Genomic DNA, 26720 nt, shown 5'->3' with positions numbered 1-26720 from the left:
AAGGAAGGAAGTTAGGGAGAGAGGATGACATAAGAAAGGAAGGACGGAAGGAAGGAAGGCAGGTTGTACCGGGTGGTACATACTGAAGGTAAGAAAGTAAGCAAGCCACTAATGAAGTCAGAGGGAAGCAAGGGAGGGAGCGAGGGAGGGAGGAAGGAACGAAGTCATGTGAGTAAGTCGAGTAAGCGCTGATAGTAAGTCAGACGTCCCTCCGAAAGAAGAAAAGAAGAACGGGTGCGTGCGCTGTAAGACTTACTAAACATTTCCCTGCCGAGGTGAATCCGTGTGGGGACGGTTCGGGGGGCGGTGGTGGTGGTGGGCGGCGCCGTGGTGGGCGGCGCCGTGGTGGGCATCTCCATGTCCAGCACTTCATCTCGGTAGCTGGCACAACAGTAGCGGAACGCCCGGATGCACTCCCAGCCCTCGGTGATGTAGAGCGAGCGCCGCGTGCACGAGTATGGCATGCGCACGGCCCGAAGACCGTCGCTGCAGCAGCGATGCGCCAGCTTCTCCTTATAGCGACTCTCTGGGACACAGAAATACGAGGAGCGCACATGAGGTGAGCAATGGTGGACTCTACGACAGGAGAAAAGAAAAAAAAAAAAGAATGCTGAAAAAAAAATCGTTTTATGGATAAAGTTGATGTATACCCAGCAGTCAGTGTTGATATTTACAAGAGAAAAAAAATCTTACTGTCACGAGACTAATCACATAATATTCCGAGAATGAAATCACAGTTTTACTAAAATAATGTCGAGAGGAAAAAAAAAAAGAAGATCCGATACAGTTTTCAATTCACGGGGTACGAAACGATTCAAGGACGGTTTGATGTCACAGTGGAACAATTCGATTTGGCCCGACTTTGTAGGATTCAGATTCGATTCAAGTCATAATAGTCCAATAAAGTGGCATCATTCTGGGAAAATAAATCAATACATAAATAAATCGGACAAGAAACAAATGGGAAGAGGAAAATTACAATATCATAGGGCAAATAAAGACATGCATACACACACATACACACGCACGCACGCACACGCACGCGCACACAAGCACACAAAAATGGAAATCTACTCGAGTGGACGCCATACATCTCTTCCACACGGGGGCGCCAATTTCCCACACAGACGTCAATGATTCACGTATCACGTCGTTACCTTGCACAAAAAAATATTCCACGTCCTCCAAAGTGTGGCTGCACATAACACACATGCCAAAAACCACCCCGACAACAACACAGTGTAATATTACGAGGAAATAAAGATCATTTCTACAAAAAAAAAAAAAAACTCACCCAGCTGAACTTTCTTCTGTAAGAGTTCTGAAGAGCGCCTCCTTCTGTTGCTGACTTGACAGTGCAAGGCTGAAAAGAGGGCATGCCATCTTTTGTTTGTTTGGGTTTTTTTCCCACACTTATTATGATTAGGATTAGGATTATTATTTGCTCTAACCTTTCCTGGTCTCGGTTCTGAATCCGGTGCTGGATGCGTAGAGCAAGCCAGCATCCTGAAAGAGCTTCTTGGCGTTGATGCCTCCCCCACGGGTGCAGCCCAGATCCCCTTGCTCAACCGTATCCCACAACTGTAAGGAAAACGGCACTCGTCTTTCACGATAAACACATTTATTTTCAAGATCAATCCGCAAAAAGTTGAATTAGGGGCGATTATTTACCAAGACATATTTACAGAAAAATGTGACTTTTTTGGGGGGGAGAAAAATATGGAGATATTGTGGAAAAAAATATTGTTGTGATTCAAGTAAAATGGTGGAATGTGGGAGAAAAAACAAATTGAAAAGATAGGAAAACTCATAATACCACAAGAACTAAATGACAAGAAAAAAGTTTTAAAATCGCATATTGATTATTCATATATCATTACAACTTTTTTTCCTAACATTAAAACTTTATTTTTAAAAAAACTAATATTTTTGATTTTATTAATTGAATTGAATTAAAATTCCGATTTCTTTTCTCATAATATTTGATCTATTTTGAAAATTGTTGTTTCTCATGGTGCATTTGTTTTCCTGTAATTATTTTTCCTGATATTATTGCATAATTTTTCTTGTAAAATTATGACTTGATTTTTTTGGGGTCAATATTTGGAATTTGATTTTTGCAATATGTGACTTCTCTCCGGCAATAATACGATCACATTTTTTTTGCCCATAGTATTGCAACTTTATTCTTGAAATATGATTACTTTTTGTCCCATCATATTTTCAATGTATTGCCATAATATTTCTATTTTACAATGCAACCCCCCTACCCCCCCGAATTTATTATTTTTTATTTGTGGTGATTTTATCACTTTATACCTGCAAAATTACAAACAAACAAAAAACCTTCTGTTGCAATTCCAGCAATAGACTGAAGATGCTTTTTTCAGATCAACTTTTGGCGCTGAGCTTCACACACATGAATGCCCCCCCAAAAAAATCCATCAAGGTGCGTCTGACCTTGCTCTGCGTGAGTCTGTCCCTCTTGAGCAAAAAGACGGCGTTGTCCACCGCCACCAGGCTGACGCTCGCCCCCGGGTCGCCCCGGACGCGCAGCTGGAGGTTTTTGCCCGGCGTGTAGTCTCGCTGCTCGCCGTTCACACTCAGCTGATTAATGAGAGCATTTGAGTAAGTTAGTACAGGGTTCAAAATAATATTTTTTTTTTCTTTGCGGAGCACTTTTACCAAGCAATGACTTGATTTCACAAGCAACTTTGTAATTTGTGCAGCTTTTTTTTTTTTTTTTTTGCCAACCAATGGAATTGCAGCAAGGGTTTTATAAAACAAGAAAAATAATGATGTTGTAAAATTGGAAATGGAGGAGAATAAAGCTGTAAGTCACGGGATGTGGAAAAAAAAAGAAACTACCATTAGGAGAAAAAGGGTGTAATATTACAATGGAAATGTGTTTAATTATGCGGAAGAAAAAAATCCTATTACAGCAACAAAGTGACGAAATATCAGGAATAAATGTACCATCTTCAGAGAAAAGAGTAACAATGACAAGAAAGAAATTCGTGAAATGACACGAAAAAAAAGGCAGTGCATTTTGAGAGGCAATACTACGATTCCAAGAAAGGCAAATTGTAAATTACATTAAAAAAAAATTTAATCAAGAAGAAAATCATAACATGAGTGCACTAAACTTCTAATATTAGGAGATACATTTTTGGAGGATAAAGTTGGACTACAATGAAAAAAAAAAAAAAAAAAAAACGCCGAAAAATCCACAAAAATTAGGTTGAAATATTACAAAGTCCTAAATTTTCTGGATGACAGGTTTTGAAAGCCGAACTATGGCTGACTTACATCTCCAACGCAGGAAGAGGCCACATCCACCCAGACGGAATCGGCCACCACCTCCTGCGAGGGGAGGCTGTAGAAGGCCACCAAACGGAAGGAGGGCATCAAGTCGGGAGTCACCACCAGGCCCACGCTGGTCACCAGCTGACCGCTCACGTCCAGTCGCCGAGCTTCTACCAACCGGCCTTTGTTCACCACCTGGCCACACGTCACACAGGACGGGGTGGGGGCCAGGAAAGAAAATTAGGTGGGGGAGGATTAAAGGCAGAAAAATGGAAAAATGACTTCCATAAAGTTGTCATGAACCCAGACCTAAGCCAGCAGACAAAAAGGCACTGACAATAGAATCCTACAAAAATAAAGTTACAGCATTCAGATCATTTTTTTGTTTTTGGTCCTGACCAGGTAGGTGAGGTGTTTGATGTGTTGTCTGATGTGCTGGTCCGCAGCGTCTATGGTGAGTTTGAAAGCCAGCGTGTCTCCCGGAGACGCCGTGTTGGTACTGCTGGAGATGTAGAGGTAGTTGGGAGTCTGACGGGAGAAAGTGAGGTACGGGAACAGGAACGTGCCGACTTTGGCTTGCTGTTCTGGTCTGAGGCCAGCCTGCTGAGTCTCAGCCTGAAGAAACAAACACAACAACTGCTCAAAGTTTTGGTCATGGCTTGTTCTTGATCTTAAAACTTCCTCAAAGTCTTGGTCTGAACTAAGTCCCAACTCAAAGTTTTAGCCTAGGCCTGGTGTTGACTCATTGAAGTCTTGGTGTTGGTCTCAACTACTGAGACTCTTTGTCTTGACTCACTGAAGTCTTGACCTGGTCTCAACATCCTCACACCAGGATCGGTTGTGACTTCCACCGGGCTTACACCGAATAATTTTCACAGTCTCAGACTAAAAACTAAGTAGAACGATTTTCCGGGAGTCACAGCATGCTTCCGTCATCTTGATCGTTTTGTGTGAGGTGGTCATGTAAGCTGTTTGAGATCTTTTCCTAGCCTTGGACTTATGGCACTATCAAATGTGTCCGACTGTCAATTTCAGCAGGCTAGGTCATGTGACTTGCTCTCGGTCTGAACTCCTCAAAGTCTTGGTTTTGACGCAATGTCAAGTCCTCGCCCTCTTGAGCTTGTTGGATCTCAACTCCTTAATTAAAGTATTGGTCATAACTCGCTCTTGGCCTCGAGTAACGTGTCGGTGGCTGACTTAGTCTCGGTCTGGTCTGGGCTCCCTATAGTCCTGCCCGGCATTGGTGGTGTTCTTACAGTGAGGGCTAGCATGTGCATTTTGGGCATGTTGGCTGTAACCCTGGCGGTGCCCAAGCTGACGATCACAGGTTCCGGCAGGTGGTTCACCTTCACCGGGACGTTACGGGCCGGGGAACCGTCGTGGTGGCTCACTTGGATCTGAAGACATGCGGCAGCACGATGCCTTGTGAATCCAAAGTTACTCGATGGATGAACGTGATGACAAACTTACAGTAAAGTCAAAGGGTAGTCCCGGTTTGAAGTACTTGACTATGTTTTTAAAGGACAGGACGTAGGGGGAGTCCACAATCTTGATGCCTGTCTTCTCAGCTTCCACCAGGTCAGCGCCTTCACATGCAGAAAAATAAAGTTGGTGAGTTCAAATGACTTGAGAAGACCATAAAATTCTTGACTTGGTGTCCAATCAAAGTTGTGGACCTCCTCAAAGTCTTGGCTTCGACCTGGTCTCAATTGCGAAAAGTCTTGGACTTCCCCTCATCTGAATTCCAACTTTGATTCCAAATTGCGGTCTTGATTTGCTTTCAACACCTGTCATAAAATTGTGGTCAGGGCCTCGTCTCAACTTCTCCAAGTCCTGGTCTTGAATTGGTCTCATCTCTTCCTCTAAGTTGTGGTCTCAACTGTCCTCAGCTGATCTCAACTCCTAAAAGAGGTGATCTGGACCTAATGATAACGGTTGAAAGTCCTGGCCTTGACTCGGTCTTGACTCCATCCTCAAAACCTTGATCATGACCTGATCTCAATTTAGCCTTAATCTTGACCTTCTTTTAGTCCTCAATCTCTCGGTATTGACTCGGTCTCAATGCCTCAACGCCTCGGACCGGTGCTTTTGACCTGGTCTCAACAGTTCAAAGTCTTGGTTATCGCCTGGCCTTAAAGTCTACAAATCTTGGTCTTGACATACAGCAACGCTTCAAATTCATGACCCCGACACGATATCAGGTCTTAAATCCTGTTATCTTGGCTTTGACTTGATCTCAGTTTGATGGTTTTGATTTCAAAACGACTTGATGGCAGCGTTGGCATATTACCTGTCTTGGTGAGGACGGAAGCTTTAACATAGATTGAGTTGCCCACCAAAGTCCCGACGTTGGGGTATGCTGCCTTCAGCTCATCCACAGTCAGCTTGACAACTCCACCCTCCAGCTGTAATTGTCACAATCGAAAATAAGAATGTGAAAAGTTGGCTCCCCCCCTGCCCCTGTGGATTCCCTCTCCGACTTGAGTGACTCACATTTGACACCTGCTTGACTGAAGGCAACCTTCTCATCTCCTTGTTGACGTTCACGCCGAACGACACGTAGGCCGTCCCTTGAACCGGCTCTCCGTACAGGTATCTGAACCCAAAGGAGTCATATTTTTAGCGCCGCGTTACAGTAACTCCGTTTATTGTGGGGGATACGTTACGGAATTACCGGTAGTAGGTGAAAAGCCACAATATGGAGGGACCATATTTTAAAGGTTTTTTTAAACTGACCACAGAATGATATTGTGAAATAAGGGGGTACGGTAGCATTTTGGTGTGTACCTGGCCCAGATCTCAACCTCCAGTTCCTTGTCATCGAGGCTCAGGAAAGACTTCTTCGGGGTCAAAGTCACGTTGAAGGCAGGCAGCACTGCGAAGGTAAATTCGATTCAAAAGTCATTGGCGTTCCAAAAACTCGCGCTCAAATGAACACGCCGGAGAAAAGATGGCGATCAATGTGCGCATACCGTATTTCTTCACCTCAAAGTGCGAGGTGAAGGTGTTCTGCTTCCAGTGGTCGAACTTGGCGATCACCTTCCAGGTGCCCTCGCTGGTTGAAGTCAGACAAACACATTCAAGTCAACATTTTCTCTTCGGGTTGGTTCATGTTACACTCAAAGAGTTTTTGTTTCGACTTGGTCTCAACTATTCAAATTCTTGGGATCATCTCGGTCTTGACCTGATCGCAACTCCGTCAAACTCCTCAAAATCTCGATCTGGGCCTGATCTCCCAAAGCTCTTGCAAGCCTTGGTTTTGACCCGATCTCGAAGCCATTTCAGATGACAACAAACGACTTACTTGGCCATTTCCGTGAGGTAAAAAGAGTCTGAAAAGACGCCGGAAGAAGCCTTGGTCCTCAAAACCTGCTTGACTACCACTCCCTCTGGATTCTGTCACACAGAAGCATACATCTTAAACAAATTCTGTGGTGGTGGAGGAGTCGTCGGGGGGTGACTTGATTTTCCTGACCTGTATGTCTACAGTCAAAGAGCTGTCGGAGGCCTTGAAGGACAACGAGGACACAAACGCTCGTAAGCGCACTGAGGAAGAAGAGAAAGGTTGAATTCCTTTTGTTGGGTTTTGGTTTACTAAGGGTGGAAAAAGCCGATAAACTTCCACGGGACGATAAATTGCAACATAGTGACTGTAGAATTATCATTTGAGTCTGGTTGCTTTAGATTTAGTTTTAGATCGGTGGTTATTCACCTTTTTAGAGGTAACGAACCCAACCAGTTAATATGCACATTCACCAAACCCTTCCTGAGTGAAAAATAAATAAATAAATAATATATATATATATATAAAATGCATTTATTAAAGACACAAAAAAGTAAATAAAATTTCAAGAGCTAAGTATATATATATATATATATATATATATATATATACATATATATATATTTTTATTGTACGACGTACTATCACGGCAGTCACACGTTGACTACTAAGCGAACTAAATTTCCCACAGCACTGATTGGACAAGCAATGTCATGTGATCATCTGCAGCCAGTGATGGCCAAGCGGGCGTGTCATAGCTAATTAACATGTTGAGTCGCAGTGTCTTACCCTCCATGGCAGAGGCTCCATCGAACCCCTGAGCTTCGATCCAACCCAGGTTAAGAAGCACAGTGCTAATGCTAACGCCAAAGTTAGCTGATATTGTTAGCTTCCAACTAGAACTGGGAAATAATTCGATACTGATGAGTATCAGTACAAAGTGCTTTAAATCAAATTTTCACGTTGAAATCGATTTTTAAAAAATGCAACGCAAACCCCCGACCCGTCATTCTGTGTGCTGTCGCTAGAAGCTACACTATGGCGTGGATTTGCGCCACAATTACAAGCATTTCGAGGAAATTTGGAGCAGAAAAGTTTGTTTTTTACGACCAGATGTTTCTAATTATATTTTTGCTCACGCTAGCCTACCACTTGGATTTTTTTTAAAGGTATCTTTCAGCAAGGACACTGCCTTTTCTTGTTTTAACATTAGCGCTAAGGAGTAGCAACGTTAGCTTCAATTTTACTGAGCCAGCCTGCTTTCTCCCTTTCTTTTCCCTTTTCTTTTTTAGATCCTAGCCAAATATATTTTCCCAAACCATATTTCGACTTTCCCATGACGAGTCCCTTGTGTTCCCCTGCATAGTTTCCAACCGTGAATGTGTCCCAAGGCTTGTAAAATATTTGAGAAAAGGCTTCACCCTCATCTCCGGGGTTGTAAATGGGCTTGTCCGTCTGGATGAAGATGTATCCCGAGTGGAAGGACACCATGACGGTCCTCTCCTCCTCGTGGTAGTTTCCAAATTTGACCTTCACGATCACATACTTGTTCTTGATCTCGTCTCGATTCAACAGACCGGAGGAAATCTGCAGGAAAGCGACATTGTTCACCTTTTTGGGGACTTTTGACCGTTTGACTTGGCTCGCTCGCCATGACAACAGCTGCCTTCAAATGCATCCTTGCGAATTTGTGACTTTGTGACAAGGAAGGCGTGTGCCCGCCTTCACCTGGAGAGACTTGAGCGTGTGGAAGTCGTTGCCCGGATCCAGCGTGACCCCGTCCGTGAAGAGCATGGTGGTCTTGGTGAAGTCGGTCACGCTGATGATCACCTCGACGGGGCTGGCGATGCCTTCCGCCTGCAAGAAGATATTCTCCGGGCTGTCGGTTCTCAGCAGGTCCGGTGCCACCAGGGTGAATCTGAAGTTGGACAAAGAGATCAATTGCAGCATTTGCATTTTTACCGTAAAATTAGCTTAAAAACAAACAAACAATTTTTTGTTTTAAATCAAACATTTTATCTCTTTACATGATCAGCAAATTGATTTGGTGTACATTATGCAACTGGTATGAGTTAAGACAATTTTGCATAAAAGTATTTTGACTTAAAAAAATATATAAAAACTCTTTTAGAACAAAAAGAAAATCATAACGAACATGACATGACATTATCATTTCATGTTTTTTCTCTTCATTTTATTCAACAGTTGGTAAGTTGATTTACAGTCACTAAAATAAACAAGCATTTCACATACAATGGTAATGTTTTTTTTATAATTAGATTAAAAATATTACTTTATTGCAATTACTTTCTTTTGAAAATGCGTCACAACTCGTTACATACCGTATTTTAAAAATATATTAATTCACAGGAAATAAAATAGCAAAATAAACATATGAATCTACCTTGGAATTAATTTGATGAAACGCACTTGTTTCTTTATTGCAAATAAAAGTCAGAATCCCGAGAACTATTTGACACAAGGTACATTGCTAAGTACTCGTAGCTACAGCGACTGTTCTCACCACTGCATTCACTTCTGTTTTTTTCTTTTTAAGGATGCGTTGAAAGGACACAAAATGTTTTGATTTGAGAGTTGTCATGGACAAAATACCTCGGAACTTCTACCGGGGCTGGGGGTGGTTCCGGAACTGTTATCGGTTGTGGAATGCTAAAAAACAAAGACATCCAGACATATTCAGTGGTCGAGATTCTTCATGGATCTGTAATCTGACTCCATGTAACACGTCTAACTTTGAAGAATGTAACCATTAACTGTGCCCCACAATATTCCGTCATTTAGCAAACGGAAAAAGTTGAGCGTGATTGCAGCCCCCCCCCCCCAAATATGCATGTTTGTATGGGGTGTATATGTAGATGTTTCATCTGTACCTTGGAGCAGCCACGTGTTTGGACTTCGACAACCTGAAAGGGAAACTGACTTGTTAGCATTTCAAAAAAAAAAAGAAAAAAAAGAACACAAAACACACTTCTCCATTCAATTTTATGCATTGACGTGATGATGTCTTCACTTTCAAATGTGGCCTCTAAAAGCCCGCATATGTGGGCTCGGATTTCAGACAATCTTTTTGAGGTGCCATCGCGCTTCATTTTTAACAAATGATCCTGAAGAGGTCACATTTGAAGGACAATTTCACAGAGGAAGGCCTTTGCGCTGCTTCATGATGTCATTGATCTTGAAGGACACGGGCTCCAAGGCGCCTGCATTTGAAGGAACCGGCACAGCGCTGGACATTCGAATCCAGCTGCTTCAGGCCACATTTGACGGAATCCTTATATTTGGGGCAGCCTTTTGCACCGTGGTACAACATCAGGGACCTTCAAATGTGGCATCTGAAGAAAACCGTTGATAGATCGTGGCCTTCCAGTGAAATGATGACAATCAAGGACAAATATGGCCTTCGTCGGACACAGTTGGCCAATAGGATGCCATCAACCGGTCATTTCAATTGCATTTGCATGATGCAATTTTTTTTCAATTTGCTGTCGAGGGCCATTTTTTTTTCTATATCATTTAATTGAAATGACCAAAGGACTGCGGTCACTTACCCGAGCTTTTGTAAGATGCGTCGCGGGTTGAGAGCCCTGCACAGGAAATTCACAATTACAAAATTGTGCCCTCGCCGCCACCTGATACTTTCATCGTCAAAACTTACTTGGATAGTTTTTTCCTGCAAAAGGTGCACAGGCAGATTAGTCAGGGACACCTCATTGAGTCAAGTGTTGGCCAGGGGCGGGCGGTGCATTTGGTAGGCGGGCCTTTGCGACCACGTCGATTGTTGGAACAAACGGACATCATCTCAAACGTTTCGGGGCGACAACAAAGTCACCCCGTGTTAAAGGTAGCCGTGTATTTTATTTAAACTGGTCAATCTCTTTTGGTTTTTTTTAAAGCAGAGTGAAATCATTTTCCACGTTTAAAAAAAATGGCAAACTTAATTAGTCACTGTAAATAATGAAAGTTTTTAATCTACTTTACATCATATCATGTACAGTATATATATTTAACATTATTTATTTTCCTCAATAATTGGTTCATTGATTGTAAATAACTAAAAAAGATATAGTAAAATGAGCAAATTTACAAATTTAGACTCATTTTATCAAATAATTGGTTCACAAATTAAAAATATAAAATGTTACGGATTTAATAAAATATTTTCCCCACTCTAAATAATAAAATGAGGAATTCATTAATACAATTTCACGGAACACATTTTGCAAGAAGGTAAATTGGAAAAGGAGGTCAGCGCGTTGGAGAATGTTTGAGCTTTGCTGGCCGTGACCGCTCACCACTGGCATTAGCGTTAGCGTGTTAGCTCACCTTAAGCTGCCCCGTGCGGCGATGGTGCACAGGAGGCAGAGGAGGATCGTCCAACGAAGAAACTTGTGTCCACCCATGGCGACTTGAGTGGAATGTGAACACACGAGGTTGGGGACTCGGCTAGTATAGCCAACCCCCCCCCCCCACCCCCACCCACATTACCACACAAGAGGCGGGAAATGGGGCAAGTTTGGTCAACAAAATGGTGGACTTTGATTCCAGTGGTGAGCTAATCGTGTTTGTTTTTTGCCTGAGACCTCAGTTCAGGGAGAATCAGAGAATGAGCTCGTTGGTTGGATGATTTTGCCCGACGCTCAGTCCAAAAAGAACAGACAGGCCGTCATCTTATTATTTATGATTATTTGAGAGGAGGCTTTTTTTTTTCTTATGGTGGGAAAATGGAGGCCTCTATTTGGGTTGAGACATGTATTTATTTGAGGCAGGGGTCTATTTGGGAAAGGTTATTGTATGTTCAAGTTTTTGCCTTCTACCAGTGAGGTAAGAAAGGAAACGTTTATTTCGGAGTGGGACGTTTATTTGAAGCGACATCTATTGGAGTTTTGTATCTGAAGGGTTAAAAAAAAGTATTTGGGGGGAAGGCATTGTTTATTTGAAGGGGGAACAATTGCAGTGGTCTTTAATTAAATGTGTGTGTAAGTGTGTTTCTACAACGTATTGATTTAAGATGATACATTTATTTAGTTATATAAGAGCTGAGCTTTTTTTTTTTTTCGACAGAAAAATGTAGACATTTGAGGTAAGGTGTTTAGTTAACTCATTCAGTACCAAGTCTGAAAAGACGTTTAAAAACGTCTTTGGGAGTGAATGAGTTAATCTAAGGGCCAGTGGAATGGCAGTCAGTCATTATTTGAAAAAAGTTTGCATATGGATGAAGATTTGGGGAGATGAAGAAGCGAGGTGTTTATTTGTGTGGTTACACTCTTAAAAAGTCAACAAAGCTTTTGACGAATTTCTATTTGGAAATCCAAACACGGAAAGCGCAACGCAACGCGACTCAACAGCAAAAGCAGAAAGTACTGAACACAGTTACACAATTGTGACTTTTCCGTTTGCACAAGCTGGACATTTTGCTTTCATGGTTTATCGGTAAATTGATTTTTTTTTTCCCTTTAAAGTACAAGATTGAAAGGCACCCAAAATAAAAAACACATTTTCTCATTCATATATTTGAATGGGTCGGTTGAAAGTGGAAATCTTTTGATTTAGGGCTCAATTTTAATTCCGAGGAGATGTTTTGGTACACACGTGGTATTATCAAAAGAAAAATGAAAAGAAAACAAGAAAACCAAAAACAAACAAAACAGCCACAAAAATGTCCTTTTTTGCAGCTCAATTGTCAGTTTGACCGGTAAATAAAGCAATATTTGCTTTCTCATGAAAACGGGCCGTTAGGTTAAACATTGACAATAAAATGTTTAAAAAAAAAAGGGGTGACATCAAGAGTCTATGACTTGATGTTACGTTCATTTTTTTGGGGGGGGGGTGCATTTACATGTGCAAATGATATTTTTAAATACACCTGTCAAATAGCCTTTTTATTACATATTTTACATTGTGAAATTGTCTTTCTTAAAATACATAAATAAAACCAATTTTTCAATGAACCAGTCCCTGGGAAGGAGCGAAACCAATGCACCAAATTTTAAAAAATAACTATTTTAATTGATAATTGATCTCTCCATTTTATAATTGGGAATAGATCTAATTTTAATTCATCAAAGAATTATTTAATAAAATAAAAATCTGAAGTGTATATACTTGCAATTTGGCATCCATTAATTAACCATAATGGGGCGAGAACTTTTTCTTTTTTTCCCCCAGAAAACCTTGCTTATTCATGTTTTTTTTAAGTCGATTCCCAGCTTTCCCACATTTTTTAGGTACAGTCAAACCTCGGTTTTTGTCCATAATCCGTTCCAGAAGGCTGCTCGAAAACTGAAATTGTTCGAAAACCGAAACCACGCTCTTTTTAAAATAAAAATGTTTACTGAACACGTCTGCTCACTATGGAAAGCAGCACGAGGAAGCGTCGGCGACAGGAGTCAAATGGTACATTCAAGTGTGCTCAGTTTGTTTGAGAATCGAAATTTGATCGTCATCCGAGGCATAAAAAAACTCGAAATTTTTGGTTGAAAACCGAATTGGTTGAGAACCGAGACGTTCGAAAACCGAGGTTTGACTGTATTTTCTTTGTTGATAAAATTACAAGAGGGTCACTTATTCATACATTTCTGCAACTTGTGGCGGGACTCAATATATTTAGATGTAAAATTGTATATTTTACTCAAATCTTTCATCGGGTTATGGAACTAAAGACACTGAAGACTGTCACGTGGCAATTAATTTTCTAACGTTTATTTTACATGGTGGCCTGGTGGACATTCAATTAGATAGACCGCATCCAATGCCAACAACACTCAATTTGTCACGTGTCATTTCCTGTAAGTTTTTTTTTTTTTTTTATAAATAGTACACGGTGGTCCATTTCAGCTTCCTGGAAGTCACCCCCCCCCCCCCATTAAAAGGCAATGGGAGCAAAAGTTATCAGGCCGTCCTGTTTGCACTGAGGCGTCACCACCAAGGGAACGCTGGGGAATTCCCGCAGCCTGTCGGAAAGGCGTCCCGAAATAAGTCAACGCGGTTCACTTGCCGTGGTCCGAGTCCGAGTCGCTGTAGTTTGGCACCAAGGAGCTGGAACTTGCGTCCCGCTCGATAGTTTCGACTTCCGGCGCCGACTCCTGCGTGTCCGACTTCCTGCGGATCAGGGGGGTCCGCGAGGGGCCCAGCGCTTTGGCCACGGCCGCCTCTTTGCCCTGCAGGCCCAGCTTGTGGAGCAGCCCCCCGGGGGTGGTTGCGGTGGAGGCGGCGCCAAACCACGAGCGTGAGGAGATCTCCTGCCGTTTGCTGCGTTGCCTGTCCTCGTATGCTGAGTGGGACCACACAGAGGTTCGGCTCAAAAATGAAACAAAAACGCTCCGTTGTGACGAAGGCCTTTTCGGCATTTTGTGGGAAAAATCTGGCCGTTATTGTGGAGTTTCCATTCTTCAGGTGTTCGCCGTAGCGAAATGGGCAAATGGAAAATGAATGACGTCAAATCAGGACTTTGAAATGTGACCGTTACAGAGGCGAAAACGTAAACGGGCTACATGGAAAACAGGTTCGACCCAACTTTATTCATTGATCAGCCCATCTTCTGTCTTTTATTTTTTATTTATTTATTTTGCAAATCCAGTTGAGAAAACCGAGGTCTTCGAAGTGCTCGAAACAAAGAATGCTCGTCGACACCGGCGTGAAATTCGTTCGCTTTGCGGGAACCAAACTGTATCGTTCCGTTAGCGTGCCTCGTTCTTTTCTTTTGGCCACTCCAACGGCTGTTGGCCCGAATGTGAGCAACGCATCGCCACGCAGCATTTCGCCGATTAACTCGATAGCAATGGCAAAGAGTGATTTTTCGGGGCAGTCAAAGATGCTGAACAATGGCCGAGTGGCGACTCGGCATTCTGTCAATGACGTCACTCGCTGGAGATTGCCGAAGCAAAGCACTTATGTTGTTACGCACGTTGCTAAAATAAGTTTGAAACTGGGTGGGTTGCGTTAAAAAAAACAACAAAAAAAAAACGCAAGTATGCTTGAAACAGTTTTAGCCCCAAGTATTACTCAAAAGATGGTTGGCCAAATTTACTTCACAGCTGACCTTTAAGTTAGAAGAACGCCGTTAAAAAAAATAGGAGAAAGCCATTATATTAGGAAAATGCTCATTTAAAAAAAAACACATACACAAAAATCTGCTGTTTTATTGCTTTAGCGCCATCTTGTGGCCTCTTGTTGCCCCCACCTCGTGAAGCCACAGCCTGGCCTATCGCAGCCATGTTGTGGCATCTCTCGGCACTTTCTCAAGTATTTTTGGTGTCTGCAAGAGGCCTCGGTCCTTACACTGTTCCGAATCACGCAATAAAGCAAATCGTACCGTTTGGCGAAGGAGCATTGCCAGTCTGTCGACTTGACAAGGTTTTCAATCTGGTAGCAATTGGACTGGATTTCGGATTTGACATTGAAGGAGCTCTGGTAAAAGGGCTCCGTGCAACTTCCTGTGAATATTTGGGAAAACTCACAGTTTGGCGTCTGGTAGCTGAGCAGCGCGGCAAGCCTCTTGTCCTGCTCGCGTTCAGGCAGCAGCGGAATGCTCAGGTTGGTCCTCGCCCTCACCGCGTCATCCTTCTCCTCCTTCTCCACCTTCTCCTTCTTTTCAATCTGAAGCGTAGCAATACAGTCGTACTCCAACTTTCCTGACACGAGCCTGTCACTTGCCCCACTTTTTTTTTTTTTGCTTTGAGTTGCGCACCAAAATTTGACAAGCGAGCTTCTGATGAGCATGCCTACATTTGGCATTGCATGGTAATATTTACTGCTGAGAGGCAGAAATATGAATGAATGGGAAATTTTTAAGCCAAACAATGTCTCTAAACTATTAATCGATGATCAAATTATCGATCAATTTGATAGGAGAACGCTCATATTAAGGAGAAAAAAAATCTGCTGTTTTATTTATCGATCAATTTGATCATCATTGCTCCTCAAATAAACCGATTACGAGTGAATGACTAGTTTGGTCAGAAAATGGGCGAAAATATTCATGACTGCTTTCTAAAGTGAAAGCCCAAGTTTGCAAATGTTTGCTTTTGAATCGGCAAAAAAATCATCAGTATGTTTCCATGGAGGGACTACAGAAATCTGAGGATATTTAGAATTTGGACCGTTTCAAGTACGACGAGGACTCGAAAGGATGAATTGATCGTCAAAATAGCCCCGCCCCTTAAAGCCACACATCCAACACAGGAATTCCGCTCCAGAGCTTAGCAACCGAATTCTGCTTGATGAACCGGAGGCGGTTCTTACCCTGAACTTCCTGCGCAAGGCGCTATTGAGCTGGAAATCGTCCTTCCATGCGGCCTGGTGGTCCTGCAGCTCCAAGAGTGAAGGCAGAGCCTTGTTGAGCTTCTCCTTGTCCTTCCCGCCGTGGTCCAGCTTGAACATGGCGTCTGTCTCCAGCTTCTCCTTCTCTTCTCGCTCTGGCGGACACACACACACACACACACACACACACACACACACACACACACACTGATGACCACATTGATGTTCACAACCTCACTTTGTCGTGTCCTTCTTTGCCTTCTTCATTTGCACCTTTGTGACAGCCACATTGTAATTCCCCATTTTTTTTCTTCCATGGCTCCATTTTTGCAATTTTCTGTCCATCCTTCCCTCCTTCCCTTATTGTCTTATGCTGTCCATCTTTCAGTCTTGCCTTTCTTGGGTTCCATGTCTCTTTTTTTCCCCTACTTTTCTTTCTTGGCTCTTGTTATCTTGCCTTCCTTCTGTCTTTTTTTCCTTCCTTCCCTTTTCCCTTCTTACCTCTTCAGTGTGTTTAGTTCCCTCTTTCTTTCCATTTTTACTTCCTCCTTCCATCTTCCCTTGTCCATCTTTCTATCCTCTTCCCCTCGCTCTCCCCCATCCCAGCTCTCTGTTGTCCCTCCTTCCTGCCTTCCCTCCTCGCACCAGTATTCCCTCCACACGCTCACAACAAGTGCGTCATGAAAAGTGGCACTCAAATACCGGTGGTGAGTATCTGCTCATTTTCGGCCATGTCCCATCGCTCCTCCTTCCTGCTGGCGCCGCTGACGATGACGTAGTCGCAGGCGGCCGGATCCGTCTGCATCTCGATGTAGTTGACACACAGGTGGCATTTCATACGGAACCTGCCAAGAAGCCGGATTGAAATTTCGGTTACAATTGCGGCCCACACCGCCCGCACTCCTTGTTTGCCCTCACCTGTATATTGGCGTGGTGAAATAGTTGCCCACTTTCTTCTTCTCCGCATTGTACCGGACGCCTGAGCGACAAAAACAATGAACTGTGAGAATGACGAGAGGGTACATATTGGGAAAAAAAAAAAGGAAAAGGAATGTCGTACAATACGTACCCATGCCAATGTGATTCTTGCAGCCGTCACACCAAATGTTGTACGGCATTTCAAACCTGTGTACACACAATATCCCAAAATAGGTGCATACCTTTTCAAGAAAAAAGAATCCTACTTTTATAATGATAAAAGAATACAATGGAACATTTTATTCATTTCAAAGGAAAGAAAATATTACTTAACAAGGATAACGCCACACTATCATGAGGATAAAGTCTTAATATTGCCAGAATTGTCTCTTGGCAATAACAATGCATGATCGTTTATTGTTAAAATATGCCTTCATTTGTGTACGAACCTGATGATGAGGATGCCTTGGGACAGCTTCCGGGCCCGCTCTCGCAGGGCGTGTGTTTTGTGGTAGCCATTGAGAGAGCCATGCTGGTGACAAGAAACAAACAAATGACCCACAGACACATATTACACTAGGGAGAAAAAATAAAATTAAAAAAACAAAACACGACCATCTTACACACCTTAGCCGGATCGAAGTCCGGTGGATAGTACTTGTTTGTTCCTTTTCGTTCTCCCTGAAAGACGACATAAGAGTTTGTTGTGTTGGATAACAACAATGCTTGACTGTTGTGTGATGCTCATCTCACCATCTTGGCGACGAGACCTCTGCACAGGTCACAGAGTCACTTATGTTTGGAGCTAAAGAATAAAATACATGTGATTAATAGTGAACCACAAGGTGCCTAGAAAGGAACTCTGGGATGCACCTCTCAGGACAACGAACCCAAAATTAACGTATGCCTTTTAGGGACAGCGGTTACTAGAGTGGACAGCTTATCATTTTATCAATACAATACTGATTTATATAGCAGGTGACAGGTTATCATTATTTGAGCATGAAAGGGTTAATAAGATTACGGGAACAGGTTTAATGCAATTATTGGGTGACTACTTAGTGTTTTCCAATTTGGGTATAGCTGTGATATGGTAATATTTGACCATTATTACGTGGCAGCTCGGTAACTCAAAATAGAATAATGTAACGGCGGCATTAAATGCCTATCTTGATTAGATGTGTAGTGTATGACGGAAACAACAGTGTTATTTAAACATAATGCAAAACAAACGAAATGTTTTGACTGGCATGTAACATCAACCCAGCGAGCAGCGAGCCAAGATGCTAACTCATGTCTCGACGTGATTGTGACCCAAATGCGATCTTGTTTCCCAGCCCCACGCCGACTTGTATGACTCGTTTGTGTGTAACGTTAAGGCTTAAACTTAATAACAACTTCAAATACTTACAAATGTTGCACAGGCTGGCGACGACAAGTATTCCCCGGAGATTATGTGTATTACTGGAGAGTTTAGCCGCTAACTAGCTTTAGCTATCTTAAGCAAACGACGTTCTCCAAATGGCACGAAGTGTCCCAGTTAAAACAAAAACGGACAGCTTTACTGGCGTGGAGATACTTTTCATATTACGAGTACGTTCAAATCCACTAAGGTACATGCCAATCGTCTAGAAATGCGAACGTTTTGTGGAAACGGTGTTTGCCGTAAATTGTACATTGTCGCAAATGTGAACACCCGAAACGGTGAAATCTTGCGCTTTACATGGTTTAACTTGATATATGATGTGGTGATTTATTACAACTGATCACAGACAAGATTTCATTTAAAATATAATAATAATTTCAGGATGTTGTTTTGACGACGCTGTAAACTGCTGTGTGTACTTTAGAAATTACGCGCGTTTTCAAAACAGGACATTCGTGCGCTCTCAACAAATAGAGTACGCTTTGGTGGTTTCTATGGACGTGATTTTGGTGATCGTTAAAATATAGATGTAACTTTTAGTTATAGTCATGCTGTATAATAATACATTCGTAGACTTACAGTCGCCGTAAATTGACGTTAATTGTCGCAACTAACGGGTTTATGCAAAATAGTAGTGTACATTTCTTCGATCCATTCATTATCTAATCGAAACCGGTTATCCTCACGACTGTCGCGGGCGTGCTAGGGAGCCGCCCCCAAACCTTTTAGGGTTTAGTTAGGGTAGTAGGTAGTGTATCGATAAAATTACCGAGATCATTAGGTTGTAGATATGGTTAACATGGATGGCCTCTCCCTCACAAAACATTTCTGGTTGGTAATTTTTATTTTTATAGGATCTGACGTCACACCTAACAACAGAGGATTGTGGGAAGATATGGCGTCCAGTTTGACAACATGTGACAGCAGCAGAAGAACGCTGCTGTGGTCTGTGTAAAGGTAAGGCTTCGAGGGCTTAACGATGGAGGGAGACGCGCTGCCGCACAAGCGCTTCATCTGCTCATTCCCGCCGTGCGCGGCGGCCTACGACAAGCAATGGAAGCTGGACGCCCACCTGTGCTCGCACACCGGCATTAGGCCACACGCGTGTCCGCAAGACGGCTGCGCGAAGTCCTTCTGCACCCCGTACCACTTGGCCCGCCACCAGCTCACCCACAGCGACCTGCGTCCCTTCCCGTGCTCGGCGGAAAATTGCAAGGAAGCCTTCAGGACCAACGCGAGCCGCGCGCGGCACTTTGGCCGCGCGCACGCCGCCACGCCAGAGAGCAAGCGCTACGCGTGCACGGCGGACGGCTGCGGTGCCCTTTTCAAGAAGCACCGGCAGCTCAAGGCGCACATGAGCGAACGCCACACGCATTTACCTGCTTACGCCTGCCCGCACGACGGCTGCGCCATGCGCTTCAACTTTCCGAGCCGCCTCAAGCGACACCTCAAGGTCAGTGGTGAGATGGAACAAAGTGGGTCCGGCGGACCCCCGCTTTTCGCGGCCGGAAAACAAATAAAGGATATCAATCTTAATGAAATGAAGCGCCACAACGCGCTTCAAAATAGTACCTTAGAACCAAGATGGCACGAGCACAAGACCTGGTGGTTTGGGGTTCACTGTTGTTTAATCATTCTCCGTGTTTTAAACATATTGACACTTTTTTAAGGATTCCTTGCCGCGCCAACGATATTCGAACGGTTCACTGCATTCTGAGTTCTGATATTAACACAAGTATCTTGTGCAAGGTTCACCAAGGCTATCCCTGCAACCACTCGGGCTGCACCTTCAGAGGTTCCACCTGGACCGAGTTCGTGAGGCACCGCAAGGAGCAGCACCAAACGCAAGTGTTATGTCAGGAATGCGGCAAGGCTTTTCGGGACTCCTGGTTCCTGGAGCAGCATCAGCGCGTCCACGCCGACACGCGGCTGGTGTACCGGTGCCCGTGCGACGACTGCGACCGCTCCTTCACCACCACCTTCAACCTGCAGAGCCACTTGCGGTCCTTTCACGACGGGCTGCGACCTTTCGCCTGCGACCACCCGGGATGCAGCCGGACCTTCGCCATGAAGCAGAGTCTGCTGCGGCACGGAGTCGTACACGACCCGCAGCGGAAGAAGATGGCGCGGCCCAAGAGGTCACTGCCGTCCCGGTTGAGTGGATGCAGTGACAAGATGGCAAAAGAGAAGTTGGCAGAGACGCAAAAGCCCCCCGGGCCGGTGGAGTTGGTCCATCTCTTGCAGGACACATCGCTGCTGGGTGAGCCACCTCAGGACCTGTCAGCGGCATTGACATCACCGCTCACAATTTAGATGAACCATTTATTAAATAAAAATTCATTAATACATCAATGTCATGTTTTGTATGCACTCTATTGTTCAGTTACGCGTTCTCGTCACCATTACCGCGGCGCCACAGTTGGCAGGCGTCTGCAAGAGCTTAGCTTTTTTTGTTGTAGTCTTTTGTTTTGTCAGATCTTTGTTGTTTTGGCCGCAACATTCGTCGAAGGAGAAGAATCTGTGCTTGATGGTTGCGGCTTCTCGGCAGCTTGCCCTGATTTTGAGGGCGGGACTTGCCGGTGGACAGCCATGGGATGCTTGTTTTTTGCGCCTGTAATGGGCAGCGTTTTTCACAGCCTTGTTTTGTACAGTGGAGATGTCGGCGCTGTTGGACAGTCTGCATTGGTGTGGCTGAATGGATGGCTACTGAAGCTGAGAATGAGGAGAGAGGAGCACAGATGCCAATTTGAAACTCAGAGTCAGCGCTAGGAATTGAAGCGGATTTGCATGGGACAGAAGAAGTGAGCCAATCTGTTTTTTTTTTTCATGAATGGACACTTGTTTACTTTGAAACTTAGCTTGTAGCCGACGTGTGGGACGTCATCCACGCTTTGAGCATGACGTCTCTGATCCGCTGGTGAAACGACAGATTTTCTCCTCTTTCATCTATTCAAACAAGGCGTATGCAGGAATAGCGGTAACAGCTGCATGGCCGTCCGGCTCATGTGTTGCTCTGTAATACCCTATTTTGTTATTTCATGTTAGATGTTCTGTAAAGCGCTTTGTTTCGGCTGCAGCTGTTGTGAAATCGCTATTTAAATAAAGATGTATTTTGTTTATACTGGATTAAAGTTTTTTTTTTTGTTTTTTTTGCGTTCACTAACTAACATGGAATGTTTATCCTTGTTTTCACCAGCTAAAGATTGCATTTGAGCATCTGGCTAACATGAAAAGTCCATGAGGCTCGTTGTGGTTCATTTTCGCAGTAACGGTAATTCTATCTTACGACGATCAATGCAAATATCCAGATGTGTTGACGATGTCAATCACGTTGTAATGGCGTTGTCGTCCCCGTCGGGATCTTCTGGCTCGGCCGCCCAAAATTGCACGCGGCCCTCGCTGGCTGTAAGGAGTCGCGGCTGCGTAGGATGAAAGGACAAAGACTGGACCACCGCTTTGCCCACAGGAAGCTTCAATGACAAACAACCCTGTTACACACACACACACACACACACACACAAATATGAACAGAGTATCAAGGTCCACAGGTGACAAGTTTACTGGATAACATGCTGATATGAAGAAAAAAAATGGCATGTTGCTAAGCATGTGCACTAGCTAACATGATGTTTAGATTAGCATTTTAACTTGGTGTTTTTTTTTTAGCATGTTCACTGGCTCAAACAATGTTTTGTTGAGCATGTTCACTGCTAACATGTTAACGAACATGTTCCCTTTCAAATCTGATGATTGGCATATTCACCGGCCCGGTGTGTCCATGTCTCTCTCCACTTGCTAATGTACACGATGTTTATTAGCACGTTCGCTAAAGCGCTCCCTTTTCTAGTCAACTGTGTCCATTAGCTAATAGCTAACGATTGCTGTTAAGCATCTTCATTGCCTAAACGGGGTTTGTTGAAAAATACTATCTTTGTGGTTTTGTACATGAATTTGCATGTGTCTTGGCTGATGCCGTTTGTTTATTAGGATGTTTACTGGCTGACGCACTATCCTTCACATTTTCACTGGCCATTTTGTGCTTACTAGCATGCGTATTGCGTAGCACGGATGTCTCACCTTTACGACATGCTTAAAAACCTCAAAAGAAGCACCGACAGTGTCACATTTGTAAAGTTCTAATGTTTCTAAATAAACTACGGTTTTGTTACGAACCTCTACCAGGTCCCAGAAGTAGACGTGTCCGTCCTCGGAGCAGCTTAGGACGTGAGTGTCTTTGCAGGACAGACAGCATTCCAGCTTGTATCCCTTCATCTTGTGTCCCGTGTACCTGGCGCACAAACGTACAACTCGAGAGAGAGCCGACCTCAGTGAGACTCTTTCGAAGATGGCCGCCACTCACTCTCCCAGCATTTCTCCCGTACTCTTATCCAGTAGTCGAACTGTGGAGTCCAGGCTGGAGCTGAGCGTGCACTGGCCATCCTGACTGAAGCATACACAGGTGATAGGACCTGGACCAAAAACAAAACCACACACTGACACAAGAAGCAACAAAACAACAACACGACAATGACAAAGCTGTCTGACTGTTGAGGAAGTCCACGTGGAGCTCCCCCATCCTCAGGTCATAACGTCTTACTCGGCCATCCACAGACCTAAACGCAATCAACAATCATATTGTCATTTACCACACTGCGTTCCAAATAAAAGTGAGTGGGGTGAGGGGACCAACCCGGTAAGCAGCTCGTATTTGGACACCTTCAGACTACTGACGCTGTCTCGGGCCTCATCCAGAACTTGGATAGGCTCATTCTTGCGGGACCTGGTGTCCCAGCAGCGCACCGTCCCATCCAAGGAGCCTGGACCAGATGGGAAGCTCCATTTAAACAGCACTCTTTCAACACAACAGAACCCTTGGTTGTTGTTGTTGTTGGTTTTTTTTAAAGCCTACCTGACAGGATGACCGTGGCCTCTTCGTTGAACTGCACACAGTTGACTTTCTGCGTGGAAGAAAATGATGAAAACCAATATGAAAGGAGACCAAGAGAAGAAGAGGGAAGAGAGGCGCAGACAGACCGCGGCGTGTCCTCGAAGTTTGCGAGCCACCTGACCCGTGGCCACGTCCCACAGGATCACCGTCTTGTCGGAACTGCACGAGCAAATGTTGCTGTTGTCAAATGACCTGCACGCACAACAAAAGGCAGCGTAGAACCTGAATCGCTTTGTCACTGTAGCGCAGGGTGCAATGAAATGGAAGAAGACACCGTCGTGTCCAAGAGACATTGAAAAAAGAATGACCAAGAGGGGCATATCAAGCAGAAGTCTGGCTAGCCTTTCAATTCATTTCTTAAAAAAAGGTAAAAATACATTTGCAAAAACCCTATCGGTAAGTGCCAAAATGAAAAATAACTAAATAAATCAGGGGCTTTGCACAGCTCCTCAGTAAGTATCAAGTCTGTCAGTGATTTCAGTATGATAAGTCACCACTAGATGAGTGGTTTTGATCAACTCTTGGTCCACAGGCGAGAGTGTGTTGTGTGTTCTAAAGTGCGTGATCGGCAAGGTGGCGTGAGAAGGCAGTGAGGTGGTGAGATAAAGTTCAACGTTCGTGAAAGGTTGATAGAAACTGAAGCTTTCTTTTGGTTGGTTCCATGCTTATATAGCTACACAACAACATTTTCCATAGGCCTTCAAAAATTAGTCAAATGGTCAAAAATGGCTCACCCAATTTGAGAAAGTTATTTTGCGCCATGACATCACATTTTTCCTTTTGACGTTTTCATGCTCACCCGTCGGCGTCCAGCACCTCGTATCCGTGGCCGCTGTAGGTCTTGAGCAGTGTCCCTCGGCTGCCGCTCCACAGTTTCATAGACTTGTCGCCGCCGCAGGAGATCACGTACTGGCCATCCACTGGCGCACAAATAACAGCGCCCCAAAAAAACATAAATAGAAGCACGTGATGCTGGTGTAGTCAGAAGGCAGAACTAAATCTTTTGCAGATTCCATTATCACCGTTGAAGCGCACTGCTCTGACGGCTCCTTGTCGACACTCGATGGTTCGGAGAAGATGTTGAGGAAGCTGAGGGGTCTGAGGTTTGGGCAGGGGAAACGACATGGTGCCTTCAACGTCCTGGGTGGATAAACAAAAAAAAACAAAGTGTCAAGTCGCAGTGTTAAAGGTTTTCAAAAAGTGACAATATTCAATTGGCATATTCTTAGGGGTAGAGTTTGGGTACAATGGAGTCCACATTCATTATTTCACATATGTGGAAGAAAAAAAGATATTACAAAACGAAGTCCTTTTTGGGGTCGGGGGGATCCTAATCTCACCATTTTAAAAATTTGAACAATGATGCAACTACTGTAGAATCCTAAAATTATTTTGAGTCAGGGAAAAGTCCTCTTATTTCAATATTTTTGAGCAACGGTCATCTTCTTGCATCCAATGTTATTCTAGTGTGGGGAAAAATACAAAACGAGAATAGTCATTTTTTTCCATCTTAGAACCTTTTGCAATATTACTTTGATTCCAAATATATACCTGTCATAATTTAGTAACTTCAATCCCAGAAATGTCTGAAAATATAAAATGCTGTTGCCATGTAGCCCCTGAAAGTGCAGTTGTAGCTCTCCGGTACTTGTCATACATTCGTCGCTGCCAAATGCTTTTAAAACGGTTTAAATGAATTTGCAGGCAAACAATTATTTAGAATGTACTTACTCAAAAGTCGTGACTTCGAACGAATTTTGAAGCGTAGATTTACAGTGTTTATCTCCTTGAATTTAATGGCTGCGGGCGACTTTTCTAGCGTAAAAAACTACGCGAAACGTGGTAATGTGCTACTGCTTTCATTTAACTCGCGTTCACCACGGCAATTAAACATTATTCGATGACAAAATCATAAACGCACAACAAACCCACTAAACCCTACTTCTGCGGTTGGAGAGGAACTATTACGACGTCATTTCCGCCAGGACACGATGTGCTTCGTGGATTATTGGCTGTTTTTCAAAATAAAAGGCTGAACCCCGTTTCTTTCCAGTCTTTGACTCCGTTCGTCGTGATTGGTTTTATTTTGAAGAGCGAAGGAAACACCGTCTAACTCTCCACCTAAAGTCCATCCAGTCATGTACGATGAAATGAGTTACAATTACTGTAAAACTTCATAAAACATTTTTCACCGAAAAGGCACTTATATTGTAACTACAATGTCCTCGAATAACATGGCGGATCCCAGGAGACAAAACAAGATATTACGGTGAGGTTTTTTTTATGTTTTTCTAGGCTTTCGCAACCAGCCTGCTAGCTAAAAATGCTAACGGTGGCTAACCGAGCTCGTCCTAAAGTGATTACTGTATAGCTGTCAGCTGACGTCATTTTGGAAATCGAATGTCACCTAAAATCCATATGTCCCGACGTGCACACGAAGACACTCTTTAATGCCTGTGCCAGGTACAAGCCCCCCACCACGGAGACCAATCCCACACTGGAGGACCCCACTCCGGACTACATGAACCTGCTGGGCATGATTTTCAGCATGTGTGGACTGATGCTCAAGGTGACACAAATGCATGCGGACAAACAAAGGCGCGCGAAGTACATACATGAAAACAACACACCGACTCACGTTCACACACAGAATCCTGGTTAAGCATCAGAATAAATGGGAGCAGACTTGACTTGGCATTTCACTAGCCTGAAGCTGGGGTTCTCGAGGTCTGCTATCCCGCATGTTTTAGATGTTTCCCTCCTCCAAGACACGATTGCAATCCCTGCAATAGCCAATGAAATGTCATTTTTGTTTGAACCTGACAGCTGAAGTGGTGCGCCTGGATCGCCGTCTACTGCTCCTTCATTAGCTTCGCCAACTCCAGAAGCTCTGAGGACACCAAGCAGATGATGAGCAGCTTTATGTGAGCGCACGCACAATGTTTACAAGGTTTTTAATTACACCACAGCGTTATCGTCCGAGTGGAAAAAGTCACTCACACACTGGAGAAGGCTGCCCAGTCAGCGCCATACACTTGCCAACATTGCTTCAAGGTCTTGCCGAGGACAGGTGTCGGCAACCATCTTGTCATGGAATAAATGACAACCAAGCAGTATTTCACAAAAGTCCGGGCGGCTACATTTAATATTTTGGGAGAAAAGTAGTTCTATTTGCCATTGAGAATAATCATCACCTTGCGAAAAAAGTTGTTCTTTTTGGAGAATGACCTTCTTTCTTCTGATTGTCTAAAACTTACCCCACAACTCTATGACAAGTCACATCTGCCCCGTTTGCTGATGAGATAACGTCCCGGTTTTGGTGTGCAGGTTGTCCATCTCGGCTGTCGTCATGTCATATCTTCAGAACCCTCAGCCCATGTCGCCGCCATGGTAACCGAGAGGAGAGGTGGCCACAAAGCCAGATTGGACACAAACCGTACATGAAGTCAATGAAACAGAGCCAAGAGGGCCGGCCAATTCATTTTAATCTCTTTTTTGGTTTGTTTTTTTGATGTTTTGCTACTTAATGCAAATGAATAAAAAAGTTGGGATACAAAAAA

General features: G+C 43.7%; 5 protein-coding genes across 10 annotated transcripts in view; 2 read left to right on the top strand and 3 right to left on the bottom strand.

Moving 5' to 3' along the window:
* LOC147199749 (venom factor-like) overlaps positions 1–11060 on the bottom strand; it is a 22135-nt gene extending 11075 nt beyond the window's left edge. Inside the window, exons 1-21 of the mRNA XM_086119351.1 lie at positions 10934–11060; positions 10266–10280; positions 10159–10194; positions 9481–9513; positions 9203–9259; positions 8318–8507; positions 8011–8176; positions 6782–6852; positions 6611–6702; positions 6279–6361; positions 6094–6181; positions 5800–5902; positions 5597–5711; positions 4777–4892; positions 4563–4703; positions 3706–3921; positions 3310–3501; positions 2461–2607; positions 1452–1581; positions 1295–1363; positions 257–526 (exon numbers count right to left, since the gene is read on the bottom strand). Coding sequence (XP_085975477.1) covers positions 257–526; positions 1295–1363; positions 1452–1581; positions 2461–2607; positions 3310–3501; positions 3706–3921; positions 4563–4703; positions 4777–4892; positions 5597–5711; positions 5800–5902; positions 6094–6181; positions 6279–6361; positions 6611–6702; positions 6782–6852; positions 8011–8176; positions 8318–8507; positions 9203–9259; positions 9481–9513; positions 10159–10194; positions 10266–10280; positions 10934–11010 — 2407 coding nt within the window. The 5' untranslated portion in view covers positions 11011–11060. The remainder of the gene's footprint in view (positions 1–256; positions 527–1294; positions 1364–1451; positions 1582–2460; positions 2608–3309; positions 3502–3705; positions 3922–4562; positions 4704–4776; positions 4893–5596; positions 5712–5799; positions 5903–6093; positions 6182–6278; positions 6362–6610; positions 6703–6781; positions 6853–8010; positions 8177–8317; positions 8508–9202; positions 9260–9480; positions 9514–10158; positions 10195–10265; positions 10281–10933) is intronic.
* On the bottom strand, positions 10933–19434 carry yju2b (YJU2 splicing factor homolog B). 2 transcript variants are annotated; one of them, XM_086119362.1, is made up of 10 exons: positions 19285–19434; positions 17540–17591; positions 17414–17467; positions 17236–17318; positions 16938–16993; positions 16787–16847; positions 16571–16713; positions 15851–16023; positions 15067–15205; positions 10933–13880 (listed from the first exon to the last, which is right to left on the bottom strand). In XM_086119362.1, the coding sequence occupies exons 2-10, from the start codon at positions 17540–17542 to the stop codon at positions 13597–13599; spliced, it is 996 nt and encodes a 331-aa protein (XP_085975488.1). In that variant the 5' UTR covers positions 17543–17591; positions 19285–19434; the 3' UTR covers positions 10933–13596. The 2 variants fall into 2 exon arrangements, with proteins under 2 accessions (XP_085975488.1, XP_085975487.1); XM_086119361.1 differs by lacking the exon at positions 19285–19434 and adding an exon at positions 18198–18567.
* LOC147199747 (transcription factor IIIA-like) lies at positions 13751–20564 on the top strand. The gene is made up of 3 exons (XM_086119355.1): positions 13751–13900; positions 19067–19665; positions 19962–20564. Exons 2-3 carry the CDS (start codon positions 19192–19194, stop codon positions 20523–20525), a joined length of 1038 nt encoding a protein of 345 aa, XP_085975481.1. The 5' UTR covers positions 13751–13900; positions 19067–19191; the 3' UTR covers positions 20526–20564.
* Positions 20340–26044, bottom strand: wdr83 (WD repeat domain containing 83). Of its 5 annotated transcripts, none has more exons than XM_086119356.1 (11): positions 25868–26044; positions 24183–24300; positions 23960–24080; positions 23247–23352; positions 23122–23170; positions 22903–23029; positions 22758–22825; positions 22573–22681; positions 22386–22500; positions 21543–21700; positions 20340–20489 (listed from the first exon to the last, which is right to left on the bottom strand). In XM_086119356.1, exons 1-11 carry the CDS (start codon positions 25901–25903, stop codon positions 20483–20485), a joined length of 1014 nt encoding a protein of 337 aa, XP_085975482.1. In that variant the 5' UTR covers positions 25904–26044; the 3' UTR covers positions 20340–20482. The 5 variants fall into 5 exon arrangements, with proteins under 5 accessions (XP_085975482.1, XP_085975486.1, XP_085975485.1 ...); XM_086119360.1 differs by having other exon boundaries at positions 25799–26000; XM_086119359.1 differs by lacking the exon at positions 25868–26044 and adding an exon at positions 24892–25139.
* On the top strand, positions 25246–26720 carry wdr83os (WD repeat domain 83 opposite strand). The gene is made up of 4 exons (XM_086119366.1): positions 25246–25429; positions 25624–25729; positions 25987–26084; positions 26488–26720. The coding sequence occupies exons 1-4, from the start codon at positions 25380–25382 to the stop codon at positions 26552–26554; spliced, it is 321 nt and encodes a 106-aa protein (XP_085975492.1). The 5' UTR covers positions 25246–25379; the 3' UTR covers positions 26555–26720.

The sequence above is a fragment of the Hippocampus guttulatus genome, chromosome 9, assembly GCF_054856545.1.
Source record: "Hippocampus guttulatus isolate MCC_2025c chromosome 9, RoL_Hgut_1.0, whole genome shotgun sequence".
NCBI classification, from domain to species: Eukaryota; Metazoa; Chordata; class Actinopteri; order Syngnathiformes; family Syngnathidae; genus Hippocampus; species Hippocampus guttulatus.
Note: the sequence above shows the minus strand (reverse complement) of the source record. Positions and strands in the feature narration are given on the sequence as shown.

Coding starts and splice junctions, on each gene's coding strand:
- yju2b (XM_086119362.1), bottom strand. Junction 16,714..16,786: donor TTCACCACGCCAATATACAG/GTGAGGGCAAAC, acceptor GCTTCTTGGCAG/GTTCCGTATGAAATGCCACC. Junction 13,881..15,066: donor CAGCTACCAGACGCCAAACT/GTGAGTTTTCCC, acceptor GGTCCCACTCAG/CATACGAGGACAGGCAACGC.
- LOC147199747 (XM_086119355.1), top strand. CDS start 19,192: ATGGAGGGAGACGCGCTGCCGCACAAGCGCTTCATCTGCTCATTCCCG. Junction 19,666..19,961: donor GCCTCAAGCGACACCTCAAG/GTCAGTGGTGAG, acceptor ATCTTGTGCAAG/GTTCACCAAGGCTATCCCTG.
- wdr83os (XM_086119366.1), top strand. CDS start 25,380: ATGTCCTCGAATAACATGGCGGATCCCAGGAGACAAAACAAGATATTA. Junction 25,430..25,623: donor AGACAAAACAAGATATTACG/GTGAGGTTTTTT, acceptor TGCCTGTGCCAG/GTACAAGCCCCCCACCACGG. Junction 25,730..25,986: donor TGTGTGGACTGATGCTCAAG/GTGACACAAATG, acceptor TGAACCTGACAG/CTGAAGTGGTGCGCCTGGAT.
- wdr83 (XM_086119356.1), bottom strand. CDS start 25,903: ATGCGGGATAGCAGACCTCGAGAACCCCAGCTTCAG. Junction 23,171..23,246: donor AACTTCGAGGACACGCCGCG/GTCTGTCTGCGC, acceptor TCTTCCACGCAG/AAAGTCAACTGTGTGCAGTT. Junction 21,701..22,385: donor ACTTCTGGGACCTGGTAGAG/GTTCGTAACAAA, acceptor TGTGTGTAACAG/GGTTGTTTGTCATTGAAGCT.